The sequence below is a fragment of the Brienomyrus brachyistius genome, chromosome 15 (assembly GCF_023856365.1).
Source record: "Brienomyrus brachyistius isolate T26 chromosome 15, BBRACH_0.4, whole genome shotgun sequence".
Taxonomy (NCBI): Eukaryota; Metazoa; Chordata; class Actinopteri; order Osteoglossiformes; family Mormyridae; genus Brienomyrus; species Brienomyrus brachyistius.
Window position 1 is genome coordinate 18,100,103 of NC_064547.1, and position 12,035 is coordinate 18,112,137.

General features: G+C 44.8%; 2 protein-coding genes across 5 annotated transcripts; both read left to right on the top strand.

Annotated features, from left to right (window-relative positions):
* Nucleotides 1-387: 387 nt before the first annotated feature.
* akr1a1b (aldo-keto reductase family 1, member A1b (aldehyde reductase)) lies at nucleotides 388-5,353 on the top strand. Of its 2 annotated transcripts, XM_048976672.1 has the most exons (10): nucleotides 388-550; nucleotides 633-688; nucleotides 1,509-1,595; nucleotides 2,451-2,567; nucleotides 2,787-2,938; nucleotides 3,088-3,283; nucleotides 3,920-4,119; nucleotides 4,393-4,465; nucleotides 4,647-4,733; nucleotides 5,144-5,353. In XM_048976672.1, the coding sequence occupies exons 1-10, from the start codon at nucleotides 403-405 to the stop codon at nucleotides 5,207-5,209; spliced, it is 1,182 nt and encodes a 393-aa protein (XP_048832629.1). In that variant the 5' UTR covers nucleotides 388-402; the 3' UTR covers nucleotides 5,210-5,353. The 2 variants fall into 2 exon arrangements, with proteins under 2 accessions (XP_048832629.1, XP_048832630.1); XM_048976673.1 differs by lacking the exon at nucleotides 633-688 and having other exon boundaries at nucleotides 447-550.
* Nucleotides 5,354-5,644: 291 nt separating this feature from the next.
* On the top strand, nucleotides 5,645-11,024 carry LOC125708832 (nuclear autoantigenic sperm protein-like). Of its 3 annotated transcripts, none has more exons than XM_048976669.1 (14): nucleotides 5,645-5,783; nucleotides 6,270-6,311; nucleotides 6,515-6,628; nucleotides 6,856-6,936; nucleotides 7,012-7,121; nucleotides 8,112-8,432; nucleotides 8,754-8,800; nucleotides 8,907-8,980; nucleotides 9,277-9,350; nucleotides 9,489-9,677; nucleotides 9,800-9,969; nucleotides 10,061-10,120; nucleotides 10,213-10,275; nucleotides 10,858-11,024. In XM_048976669.1, exons 1-14 carry the CDS (start codon nucleotides 5,746-5,748, stop codon nucleotides 10,882-10,884), a joined length of 1,410 nt encoding a protein of 469 aa, XP_048832626.1. In that variant the 5' UTR covers nucleotides 5,645-5,745; the 3' UTR covers nucleotides 10,885-11,024. The 3 variants fall into 3 exon arrangements, with proteins under 3 accessions (XP_048832626.1, XP_048832627.1, XP_048832628.1); XM_048976670.1 differs by having other exon boundaries at nucleotides 6,521-6,628; XM_048976671.1 differs by lacking the exon at nucleotides 8,112-8,432.
* Nucleotides 11,025-12,035: the final 1,011 nt, after the last annotated feature.

The following is a 12,035-nucleotide window of genomic DNA, read 5'->3' on the forward strand; positions in this document are numbered from 1 at the left end:
TTGTAATTCATGAATCTGACTGTAATATGTCTGGTTTTGAAGTTAAATAGCTCATGATTTTTTTGTTACCATGACAGTGACCTGGATAAGCCAAGATTGGATGGCTCCATAACACGTTACGTATACTTGATGCGCCCGTAACAAGTGTAAGTGAGGCTGTCACAATTTATCTCTCATGGCGCAATCTAATCCCTCTTTTTTATATTGATTGTCTGATAAGTGTATTCTCAGACACATGCATTGATACATTAAAAAAAAAAGTTTCGGGACGAAGTAACTGTGTGAATGAACAGACAGTAAAATAAACAAGTTTTTCCAACGACCTGCCTGGCGCTTATTTTCGTTCGTTCGCTACTAGTAAAGAAATAAAGTCAACAAGGACAACGTAGGAGAGCCTAAATAATGTGCAGATATAAAAATGCTGATACTTGTAGAATAGCCGGAAACGGAAATGGGGACGGAAAGCTCGGGTTTTCAAAAGCGCTTTCCCATTTTCAGACCGTCTCCTCGCTGGACGTTACGTTGTATGTTCGCAGCTCCAGGACAGTGAGTAAGTGCCGCATATTATTTCTTTAATAAATGACGACGGCTCTGAAGTGTATTTGCCAACTGAAACATAGTTACATCCGCAGTGCTGCGGTCTCTTTGGACTCGCACTTTTGTTTTTCGTCCTGTTCTTATAAGGCAGGTAAGTGAAGGATGTTGCTACGACGTTAAAACATGCAATTAAACGTAAGCCATGTTGTATCGGTGAAAGTGCTTTTCGGCTGTCAGTGGACGATGGGCTGATCAGTTTATAGAAACCAGGGCCAAAATATGCTTTTTAAACTCAACTAAAACTGAGACACCACCTCGTTTTCATATTTACACCCCTCTGCAAGTGTTTGTCATGCTACCGAGTGCTACATGCTGCCTCTTGAATACTGTGATTAAACGACTAATGACAATATTGTGCATTTCTGGGAGGTGGTTGCGTCTTGTGTATTATATGTATAATTTTCCGTGGGAGAATGATAAATACGACGCTGTTCAGATCCTTCTCGATATATCTTCCGGATTGGGGAAGTCAGCTGACACTCAGCAGTGTACACTTTCCATGAACCCTTTGCAACCACATTACTGCAGATCATAACTCTAATTACGTTGTCTAAAGGGTTCTCTTAAAGTATTTTTCACTCTTAGGAATTTTAAAAAGGAGATACTCATATAACTAATGAATACAACCTCTTAAGCCTGATTTTAAATAGAGATTAATATTTGAAATGGTTACGCCAAGTGTACGCAAAAATCATTGTGGGTAATATGCTTCTCTCTATGATTCACAAGAGAGAAGAGTATTTGACACCGAAGCACCGTGAAACTGTAATTTCACTTAACATTTTCAAACACCCTGCAAGTCTAACATTAGACTATAACCTCAGAATGATGCCGGTGTAATTTGAGAATGTAAAGTATCGGTAATAACGCAGGTGCTGTATTCGTTATTTTTTTTTTCTGTAATGAACCAGGCCAGAATGAATGACTTTGCCGTACTTCGCACGGGAAAGAAGATGCCGCTTCTTGGCCTGGGAACATGGAAAAGTGAACCAGGGAAGGTGGGCAGATTTAACCCTGATTACTGCGGGCGGGTAGCCATTTGTTGACATGTGATTGCTGACATGTGTTTGGTTTGCAAAGGATGTGTTTGGTTTGCAAACATTCTAATGGCCTGCTTGTTATAGCTCTTTGATAATGATGTACTATACTCCGCTAACAGTGCAGAGGTTGTTGGTTCAAATCCAGGGAACTGCCATAAAATGGTAACCTTTCCCTGCTGTAATTCAAAGTCATTTTGAATAAAAGCAATAGATGAATGAGTAAAAATGCATTAGTAATATTTCTTTAATTTTAAATACTGAACTCTCTCAGCTGATTATACTTTTTTATGGTTGATGCATTTAAATGACAGTCTTGACTAAAACAGACAGTATGGAGAATTTTATGTTGTATAAATATCTTTCGTAGTGCCGGAAGGCGTAATATTATTGTGCTTTTTTCCAAGTGCATTTTATATGTGATTGAATGACTGTTCGAATGACTACAGTGAAAGAAAGTATAGTCATGTTGTGTAATCTGACATCTTAATATGACTCATTGGGGCTGTTGTCATCTACGGTCATAATATGAATGCACATTTATTGTATATTGTACATATATTGTGTGTGTCTGTGTTTTTAAGACCCTTGTTATAGCCATAGTCCCGTATAAGCAATTATGGTGAAATAAAGGGCACTGCAGTAACCTCTGTGTTTCAGATATGTGGGAAGCCCAGGAGTATTTAATTTTCTGCAAAGTCAGTGTGAAAAAGAGCAGTGGCATTCATCGAAATGTACACTAATGAACCTCGCAGAATAGTGTTGGTGCTCACACAGTGGAATCCCCCCCAGACTGACTGCCTGTGTCTGTTGCAGGTGAAGCAGGCTGTGGTCTGGGCCCTGCAGGCTGGCTATCGCCACATAGATTGCGCTTCCATCTATGGTAATGAGGTAGAGGTTGGCCAGGCCTTGGAGGAGATGCTGGGGTCACAGGTACGCCGAAATATGTGGTTAAAGACCAGCAATTTTTTGTTCTTGTTTTAGGTATTTTACTTCCTTTTTGTGGGTATGGGGTACTTCATGTGTTCCGTAACTTATAAATATCGGTGGTCAGAGTGAGGATTAGGGTTTTGCTCATTGAAATGAATGGACGACAAAGATATGGATAGCTAATGTGTGTGTGTGTGTGTGTATCAATGTGTGACTGCATAGGGACTGAAACGGGAGGAGGTCTTCGTAACCTCAAAGCTCTGGAACACTCAGCACCACCCTGAGGATGTGGAACCAGCCTTGTTGAAGACCCTGAAGGAACTGCAGCTGGAATACCTTGATCTGTATCTCATCCACTGGCCATATGCTTTCCAGTACGTACCTGCAACTGGTGCTGAGACTCTTAATGCAGTAGGCAGTGTATATGTCATATGGAAAAGTGTTGAATATACGCACTGAGGAGCTTTGTGTGTATTTTACACTTGAGTAGTCCGGGATAGAGGATGCTGTTTCTGTCTTTCAGACGGGGTGGTGCTCTGTTTCCTAAGAAAGAGGATGGCACCATACTTTATGATGACATCGACTACAAACTGACGTGGGCGGCCATGGAGGGCTTGGTGGAGAAGGGGCTCGTGAAAGCTATCGGCCTCTCCAACTTCAACAGCCGGCAAATTGACGACATTCTTTCCGTTGCCAAAATCAAGCCGGCTGTGCTGCAGGTGAGGAGAGTACGGTGGTGTTCGTGTGTCTTCACGCGTAAACTCAACCTGCAGCGTGACAGTGATGAATAAGCTATCATGGAGCTTTTTAATGTAGACGCCAACGTTCTTCACTTAAACTGTAGGTATAGAAGGTCAACTCGTCTGGTGTATTGGGTACAGATTGGGCTTTGTGCCTTCAGATGCTAGTGCTAGCAGGTTAATACGTCATACCACCACATAATATTATAATTATACGTGAAACGTCTAAGTAGTCTGGTGGCAAGGACAAAAGGATTGGAGAGGGGACTTGTGCCTGAAATTGGTTTAAAAGCATTAGCTTTTTGATGTTGCTATTTATTTCAAATAATTCCATAAACATATATTGCTGCAGCTTCTAGTTTTATGTCTGCGTTGATGTTTTTTTTGAGTACTTTTGTTTTGCTTTGTGCTGTCTAATACTACTATATGTTACATGTTGCTAACTGGGTGGCGTGAGTAAGAATTCCTATGTCCTGATGTAAGAAGGCAAGTCAGGATGATCTAGGTCAGGGGCGGGGAACCTGATCCACGGAGAGCTGCTGTGGGTGATCTAGGTGCTGATCTAGGTGTTGGCTCTGTAACATGAAGCTCCGTGTGATGTCTCCTCTGGTGCAGGTGGAGAGCCACCCATACCTGGCACAGCCACAGCTGCTGGAGCACTGCCAGAAGCGCAGTCTGGTGATGACGGCATACAGCCCATTAGGGTCTCCAGACCGGGCATGGAAACACCCGGAGGAACCTGTACTTCTTGATGAGCCCGTGCTGGCAGAACTGGCTCAGAAGTATAATAAATCCCCTGCACAAATCATACTCCGGTAAGCACCAAGCTCTACAAACATGATCGCACCACATGGTTCTTAGTGGACAGCAAAGTAAGAATTTCATTTGCACAGAGAAATGCACTTTTCTACTGTACATATGACAATAAACGCTTTTGAATCTTGAAGCGCACAAAGGGAATGAAAACTAGGGAATGTTTATGTCCGGTGCTTGTAACATGATCAGTGTTTCATACAGCATTAACTTCCGTCGCATAGATTCCACAAACAACGTTTGTGTGTGTGTGTGTGTGTTTTTGTTTCTTTTAGGTGGCAGACCCAGAGAGGAGTGGTAACAATTCCCAAGAGTGTGACAGAGTCTCGCATTAAAGAGAACATACAGGTACTGGGATTACTGTCAATGCTGATAAGAGGCTAATAAGCCCAGCAATCTTTACCTGGTTTAGCCTGTTTGATGCCTAGTACTCAGCAGTGCTGGTCAATCCATCGGGTGACACAGACAACATATGCCAAGTCAGGAGCTTGATCCGGGTATCTAATGTGATTTATATGTCTGTGGCCAGGTATTTGATTTTATCTTGGAAGCAGAAGAGATGGACAAAGTGTCAGGCCTGAATAGAGGCTGGCGCTACATTGTGCCAACTATAACTGTGAGTACATTCAGGGCACTGTGCACATTACTGCCCTGATTTTTGAACCAATGGCTGATGATTTTGCATGTTTTTCCAAAGTAAATGTCTCGTAAATTTGAATGAGGATTGTTGTCATTTCCAATGATGAAATTTAGTTTTCAGGCAAATGTAAATTGAGACTGATAATAAGTACATGTATAAATAAGTATGCATATTAAACATAACACATAAGCTAAATTTAAAAAGTACTAAGTAATGAACCCTTCCACCGGCAGAAAAAGAGGCAAATTTTAAAAAGTTCTATGTGTGATCTTTGTCTATAGATCACAAGATGATGTAACACTGTAGTTTATTAAGCACTTTCATATTCAGTTTATTTATAACTGCAGTTACGGGTGGTGTGATTTAAGCTGGACTTTTCCTCATAGGTCAATGGAGAGCTCGTTCCCAGGGATGCTGGACACCCTCACTACCCTTTCAGTGAGCCCTACTGACCTCCGCTCATGTTATATCATATTTTGTACAACTTCTGCAGACTCCTCAGCCTTACACCCTACGCTGACTGGAGTGAACCCCGTTCTCAAAGTGTGCATTAAGTTGAATGTTGTGTGTTTATTAATAAATTGAAAGATGAGAAAGATGTTTGTCATTGTGTGTGAATAATGAGTTTCAGTACAGCACATATGCAGCCCTGCCAGTTCCTCCTGATTATGCGCCCCTGATTTAAAATTGTAAAGTCGAAATGAAAATCAATACAACTGTAGGGGCGACACAGCGCCACGTGCCCAGGGTGTGCCAGGTCTTACTAAGGCGAAAGCGTGGTCACGAGGGTTTGGCAGAGCGCGGGAACGGCCGAGGGGAGGGCGCAAGGTCACCGGAAGTGAGGTCGCTTCCGTATTTAATGGCGCCAAAATGCGAAAAAGTAAGTGCCAGGGGTGATTCAGGGATGTAATACAGAACGGCTTGCTGATTGTGGCTAAGTGTGAAACGTACAATTTCCACGAATAACGAGCAATAAGTTAGCGTTATCATGCCAGAAGACGCCCCAGCTACTTCCAGCCCTGAAAGGTAAAATCGACTTTATACACCTTCAGTTTTTTAGACTTTGTAGTAACGATGCCGCTGTCCAACATGTTATACCATAGACAGTTACGTGTGTAGGTTCTTTTGGCACCTCTTAATAATTTTAAATATACTTGCGGAGCTGCTTTCTGTTTCGCAATAACTAACATTAGTGCTCAGTCGGCATGTTGGAATGTTCCAGTCGTACGTCCGGGCGGCCGCCACGAGTGTTCGGCTTTGAGCTACTTTCTGAATGAATGAGCGTGTTTTATCGCTCAAGTTCACACTTACGCCTGTTCTGTTTTGGAGCTTTTGTCTGAAAGTAACAGCTAGTTACTTTCAGGTTAACACTACTAACGAGCGGTTTCTCAAAAGGTTTGCTGGTCTTTGGGCCCCCCTTTTAAACGGCAAGATATGATATTGCGGTGATGGCCCCGTTTTAACTACTGTTTGGGATTAGTCCGCGGTGTGTAACTGCACGTTTTCCTCCAGCATGGACGAAAAGCCGTGTTCATCCAGCCATGCGGCCGACAGGTGAGCTTGGCTGCTGCTCCTTTTCTACGATTTCTGGTTTGGTTATTGTGGGTTTTTTTTAGGAAGAAAAATCGCAGTGTGGCCGGTGGGTGGCTGCAAACTGCGCCCACATTAAGGCCATTTTCATTGAAAGGTATTTGCATGCTGCGGTTGGTATTTATGCAGCTTAACCTCAGTGTGTTTGAAGCTAAACCTCTTTGAAGCTGCAGCGATGTCACGGAGGAGGCGAAGAAGCTGCTCGGCGCGGGGAACCGACACCTGGTTATGGGGGACGTGGTGTCGGCCGTCAGTGTCTTTCAGGAGGCCTGTGCCATGCTGTGAGTATGGATGGAGGTATCCACCTTTGCAATGGCAAAAGCAGAAGCGTGTCTGATGGCGATGACCCACATCGTGGTGCCGGTTTGGTTACGTGGCTCCAGCCGCTGTTCGCTTAAGGCTGTAGGTTGAACTGAATCTGTCCAGCTGCTGTAGTAAACATTACTTGACCTCTTGCATTTAGCGCCAGTTTATGTATATGAATAATAACGTATCTTGCTTTTCTTAGTGCTGAGAAATACGGGGACACAGCTGATGAATGTGGTGAAGCCTTCTTTCTTTGTGGGAAGGCTTTGCTAGAGCTGGCCAGGTGAGAGATGAATCATTTTTGGGGTGTGCTTGTTCTTAAATGATTGGGTGGTGACGTTGGTTTGTATGTGTTCAGGATTGAGAATACAGTTCTAGGAAACGCACTGGAAGGTGTTCCTGAAGAGGATGGTGATGAAGGGGATAAGATTGACAGCAGCAGAATTGAGAGCGCTGACAACCTGGCCGGTCAGTACCCAGTGTCTCAGCTCGCCTCCTTTGGATTCTGGGAATAACATCTTCGGCAGTTCATATGGTTTCTATGTCATTGTTCCAAAAGCAATAGACTTTGTAGTTCTGGGTGCTGTGTGAAGCCACAGGCTAGTTGTGTATTTATGGTGAGTAAATTTAGTCCAATATCAGTTTTTGTCTATTGTCCGAGAATAATTTCTGCTAATTTTAACCTTAATGTTGTGTTTTTATGCATTTATGCCTGGGTACTTTGCTTTAAAATCAGAAATTTAAGAATCTTGGAATTTTGAGGATATGCATAATATACCTTTAGTGTTCATCTCGTCTTGATGGTGACTTTTTACATGAGGGACATATTTGAAGTCTTAAGTTTGAAGTATGTGGGTCGCAGGGCAAAGACACGGTTGCTCTTGGTATCTTATGGAAGTGTGGTGTTCAGAAGGAGATGTTAATGGCTTGTAGGGTGTGAAGTTTAGTGCAATTTCAGTACTGCAGGGAAATGGATTTTTTTATTAACTGCAAATATGCAGTTGGGGGGCTGTTTTAAGGCAATGGATCTGACATGTCTGAAATTCTGTGTTTAGCGCAAATTACCTTGGTTCAGTGTAACTGATGATGGACCTGCTCTCTGGTGTTGGCGTAATTTTATTTGGAAACCATGCCATTCCCAAACTGTGGATTTTGACTGTAACCAACGTTTAGCATAATGTTCTCCGTGTTGAACAACTACTTATGAATTTAAGTTCTGTCTGTCAAGAAATGTGTTAATTTCATTGTGCATTCCAAACCAAGAATGTGACCAAACAGCTCATGACAAATGTGCTTTGGCTTTTGTATAGAACTACGGCTCTCCCAAGGGGAATGAAACCAGTTAGCTAACCATGTGGCACATTTGGAATATCTTGATTCCCTGCCCCACCCTAGATGTTAAGAGCTGTGCCATGGGTCTTATACCGAGTGTTTGCTCCCTCTTTTACGGCTGGCCAGAGAGCACCCGGAATGAGCTCCGTGTTCTTGTGTATGATGCAATGGCTGAGAAAGACAGAACTGAAGGGAAAACTGAGCCTGAAGAGCAGGGAGTAGATGCTGCTGCAGAGGAAAGAACAGCAGAGAGCACTGCGAATGGCATGGAGGAGGGGGGTGTGTCCCGCGGGCTGGGTGAGAAGACTGAAAGTGGAGTAGTTGGCACTGAAGGGCAGAATCTAAAACGAAGTGAGGTCAGTGGTGTGGAGGTGGCGACTTCGTCAGAGGGAGCGGAAGAGGAGGAAGAGGAGGAGGAAGAGGAGGAGGAAGAGGAGGAGGCTCAAGGTATCTGTTTCATCCAAGCATGGAAGACACTACTGTGGATGGTGGCACCTCCTGGTAGCTGAATGTTTACTACACTCACGGTGTTTGTGGGACGTCTCTTGCAGTCTTGACAGGAATTTTCTTTCTGTGGTTTTATCTGCACATTTTGGGATGTTTGCTGCATCAGTGGTGCAAGTCTGCTACACAAGGTCAAGTGTTTGGGTTTTGACTCGTCCGGCATCGTAGACTCATCTGATTCACAGATTTTGGTAGGAACTACAGCAGCATAGGAGCATGTCTTCGATTTTATTGTGTGTAAGGAATGCTTTAATGGCTTTTCAGAGGAGGATGAGGATGGTGATGAAGAGGGGAGCACAGCTGATACCAAGGTAAGACTGATTTGGGAACATGATCGGCTTCCCTGCCAGTCCCCCTGTTAAATCAAGGTCGTGTGTGTGTGTGTGTGTGTTACATCGTACTATTCCTCTTCTGCAGGAAAGTGAGGAGGAGGTTGGAAACTTGCAGCTGGCGTGGGAAATGCTGGAGGTGGCCAAGGTGATCTACAGAAGGTAGTGTGAGTGCTGTTGCCACTGAAGTGGTGTGACTGGTTTTGTATGCATTTCAGACACAGAATGAGTCTCTCAAACTTGGCTCTCCAGTGATGAGTTTAGTTGTAAACAATAGGAAACTACGAATGTGTTGTGTTTTGGGGGGGGGGGTTTCTTTTCCCCTTCCCTTCCATCGTTCACCTTGACTACAAAAGCATGTACGACATGATTTGGCTTTTGATTATAGAAATCGTACTTCCTGAAATTCTTCCTATTGCTAAATGATCAGTGTTGAGTCCCTTTTTTTCTGCATAAAGGAAGCAGGACAAAGAGGACCAGCTGATGGCTGCACAGGCCTATCTGAAGCTGGGGGAAGTTGGAGTAGAATCAGGTAAAGTTTGTGTTGGTGGTCGGGCTAATCTATCTACCATATTGTAGATCTAGAGCACTATCTGATCGAGCTGCACTCCATCACAGACTTGCTGCCTATAACCGTCTGGCCATGACCGGTGGTGCCTGCTTCCCTTAGGTAACTATTCCCAGGCCCTGCAGGATTTCCAGCAGTGCCTGGAGCTGCAGCTGAAGTACCTGCCTCCGCACAGCCGCCTGCTGGCTGAGACGCACTATCAGCTGGGCGTGACCTTCGGCTATGCCTGCCAGTACCCTCAAGCTGTGCAGCACTTCAGCAGTTCCATAAAGGTCATCGAGAGTCGCATGGGTGAGGAAGCTCGCCGGGGAGCAGGTGTCTCCCAGCTACCCGAGTAAATCGGGGTGCTTTTGTCAGATGTAAACGATCTGAAGCCTGTTCTTCCGGCTTGTCATTGTGTTTGGGGTCCGCAGCTTTGCTACAGGAGGTCATTGACAAGGCTGAAGGGGCTGATGGGGCAGAAGAGAAGGAGGAAATGGAGGAGCTCATTCAGCTGCTGCCTGATATCAAGGAGAAGATTGAGGATGCCCAAGAGAGCCAGAGAAGTGGGGGAGTAGCATCTGAAGTCATTCACCAGACTCTGGTGAGTTCGAGGTGCTCTGTGACGCCCCTTGTATTCACGATTCATGTTGCCCTCAGCTTCTGAGTCACATTGGAAACCACATCTTCTACAGACAGGGGCTTCATCAGGACTCTCCAGCAGTAGTGGTGCTTCCTCCTCTCTAGGGAGTAAGGTAACTAATCTCTTTGGGATCCCCTTCCCTGTAAGTCTTGTGCTCTGATAAAATGGGGCCCATTCATATTACTGTACCCCCCCCCTCCCCAGGAGCCTTCAGATGGGGCTAATGCCAAGCCTGTTTCTGACATCTCCCACCTAGTCAGGAAGAAGGTACGTTCCGGCCCAGTCTGAGTCATTGGTCTGGTTTGATACCTTTTAGAGCACTATGGTACGTTGTGGAGCTTTGCCTACTGATGCAAGTCTAATCTGACTAGCAAATCTGCGTGGTTTTGCCTTTTACTCATTTACAGTTTGCGGTTCTCTTGCTCGAAATGGTGGTGCTGTAGCTGTCTGGTTTCAGTACACGTGGATGAGGTTTGGTTAGAAACCCATCTGTCTTCCTGGTTTATGTTCTGCACAGAGAAAGTCAGGGCAGTGCTGGCTTAGAGACAAACCGGAAACCAGTTAGAATAGCATAGTCCAGGAGAGGTGCGGCGGGACGACGATTGATGGGGTGGGCTGCTCATTCCCTTTAGGAACGGGTAGCCGGCAGCAAGTGCTGTGGTTTTCTCTGCGCCTCCTTGGATCCTCTCCAAAGAGCGCGTGACTCCTCAATACGTGCACGTGACTGACTGTGTGGGGAGCGGAGAGGGTTGGTGTGACCTCCTCGGTGCTGTGGGCTGAGGACGGAGCTGTTTGAAAGTGCAAGATCAAGGCGCTGATTTGCTCCATTTTTTTTTTTTGTTCTTCCAGCCAGAGAAACCGGCCGCCACTGTGTAAGCTACAGTGTGACGCTTCCACTGAGGACCACAGGATTCACTACCTACGTGACGTCTTCCCGCTTTAAGCACTTATTGTAAATAACATGCTTTTCAGTTATTGATTTTGTACTCTTTTTTTGAATAAAGGGTTTTTGCAGAGCTTTGTCTTTCCTGTAATCGATGTTGTACTGGGTCTCCTGTGGTCTTCGGGATTTACAGGGTGTTCGTGGGTCATTAGTCTTAACATGTCTTGCATAAAGTTGAACCGATTTAACGCTGGAGTCATTTAAGCTTATGTTCTAAGGGGAGGGGTGGCATGCTGGGGACAGTGGACCTCCACCCTCTTACTGAAGAATGGGCTGCGGATGTTGCTGTTTACATCGATCGCTGTAGAAACATCTGGGCCCACTGTAAGAGCACAGCCGTACAGGAGGAGACACTTACCACAAGTGAATAAATGACTCCTTCACTGCTACAGTCCCGAATCCAAAGGCTTTGATCTGTGTCATAGATAAGGTTTATTGTAGCATGTAGTTTTCCTGAGTCCGTCCGATAGGTCTGCCTGTCTGTTACATGAGCCACCATGCTCTCTGCACTCACTCGTGGTGGTTGAGGATGTACCCACTGACCTCGCTGATGGGGACGGCGACTGGCAGGAAGTGGGCACCATCAACACAGAGGTCCAAACCGTCGCCTGCCAGAAAGGACTCGGCAGGAGATGTAAAGTTCAAGTTAAGCCAGTTTAAATCAGGCGCCCTGTCCTGAGACATTGGACGTCCAGGAGTTTAGTAACTAAAATATTACCCTAATGTAAATTTGGACTGTCAGGTGGTTTCTTAGGAATGGTTTGAGGGAAAAAAAAACTGCGTTACAGTAAGTTTCTTCACGTCAAAGGACTCAAGTCCCATGGAACCAGGCAATCTCAGGCTACTTCTGTATATATGTACCTGAATTTCCTACTTTTTGATGAATTTTGTTTGAATCTGTTTTTGGGCACATTCTGTATTTTGCCTTTGCAGCTATTTGATCACTTTTCCTCTTGCCAACTGTGGCGAGCTGTCCTGAATACGAACAGGTGATTGGTCGAGTACAAGTCATTGCTGTGAATGCAAACAGATGATTGGTCAATCATGGTAAAACTTACTGAGGCCGTGACAGAGAGGGACATAC

Coding starts and splice junctions, on each gene's coding strand:
- akr1a1b (XM_048976672.1), top strand. CDS start 403: ATGTGCAGATATAAAAATGCTGATACTTGTAGAATAGCCGGAAACGGA. Junction 551..632: donor TCGCAGCTCCAGGACAGTGA/GTAAGTGCCGCA, acceptor TTACATCCGCAG/TGCTGCGGTCTCTTTGGACT. Junction 1,596..2,450: donor GGAAAAGTGAACCAGGGAAG/GTGGGCAGATTT, acceptor TGTCTGTTGCAG/GTGAAGCAGGCTGTGGTCTG.
- LOC125708832 (XM_048976669.1), top strand. CDS start 5,746: ATGCCAGAAGACGCCCCAGCTACTTCCAGCCCTGAAAG. Junction 6,312..6,514: donor TCCAGCCATGCGGCCGACAG/GTGAGCTTGGCT, acceptor ACCTCTTTGAAG/CTGCAGCGATGTCACGGAGG. Junction 10,276..10,857: donor CCCACCTAGTCAGGAAGAAG/GTACGTTCCGGC, acceptor TTGTTCTTCCAG/CCAGAGAAACCGGCCGCCAC.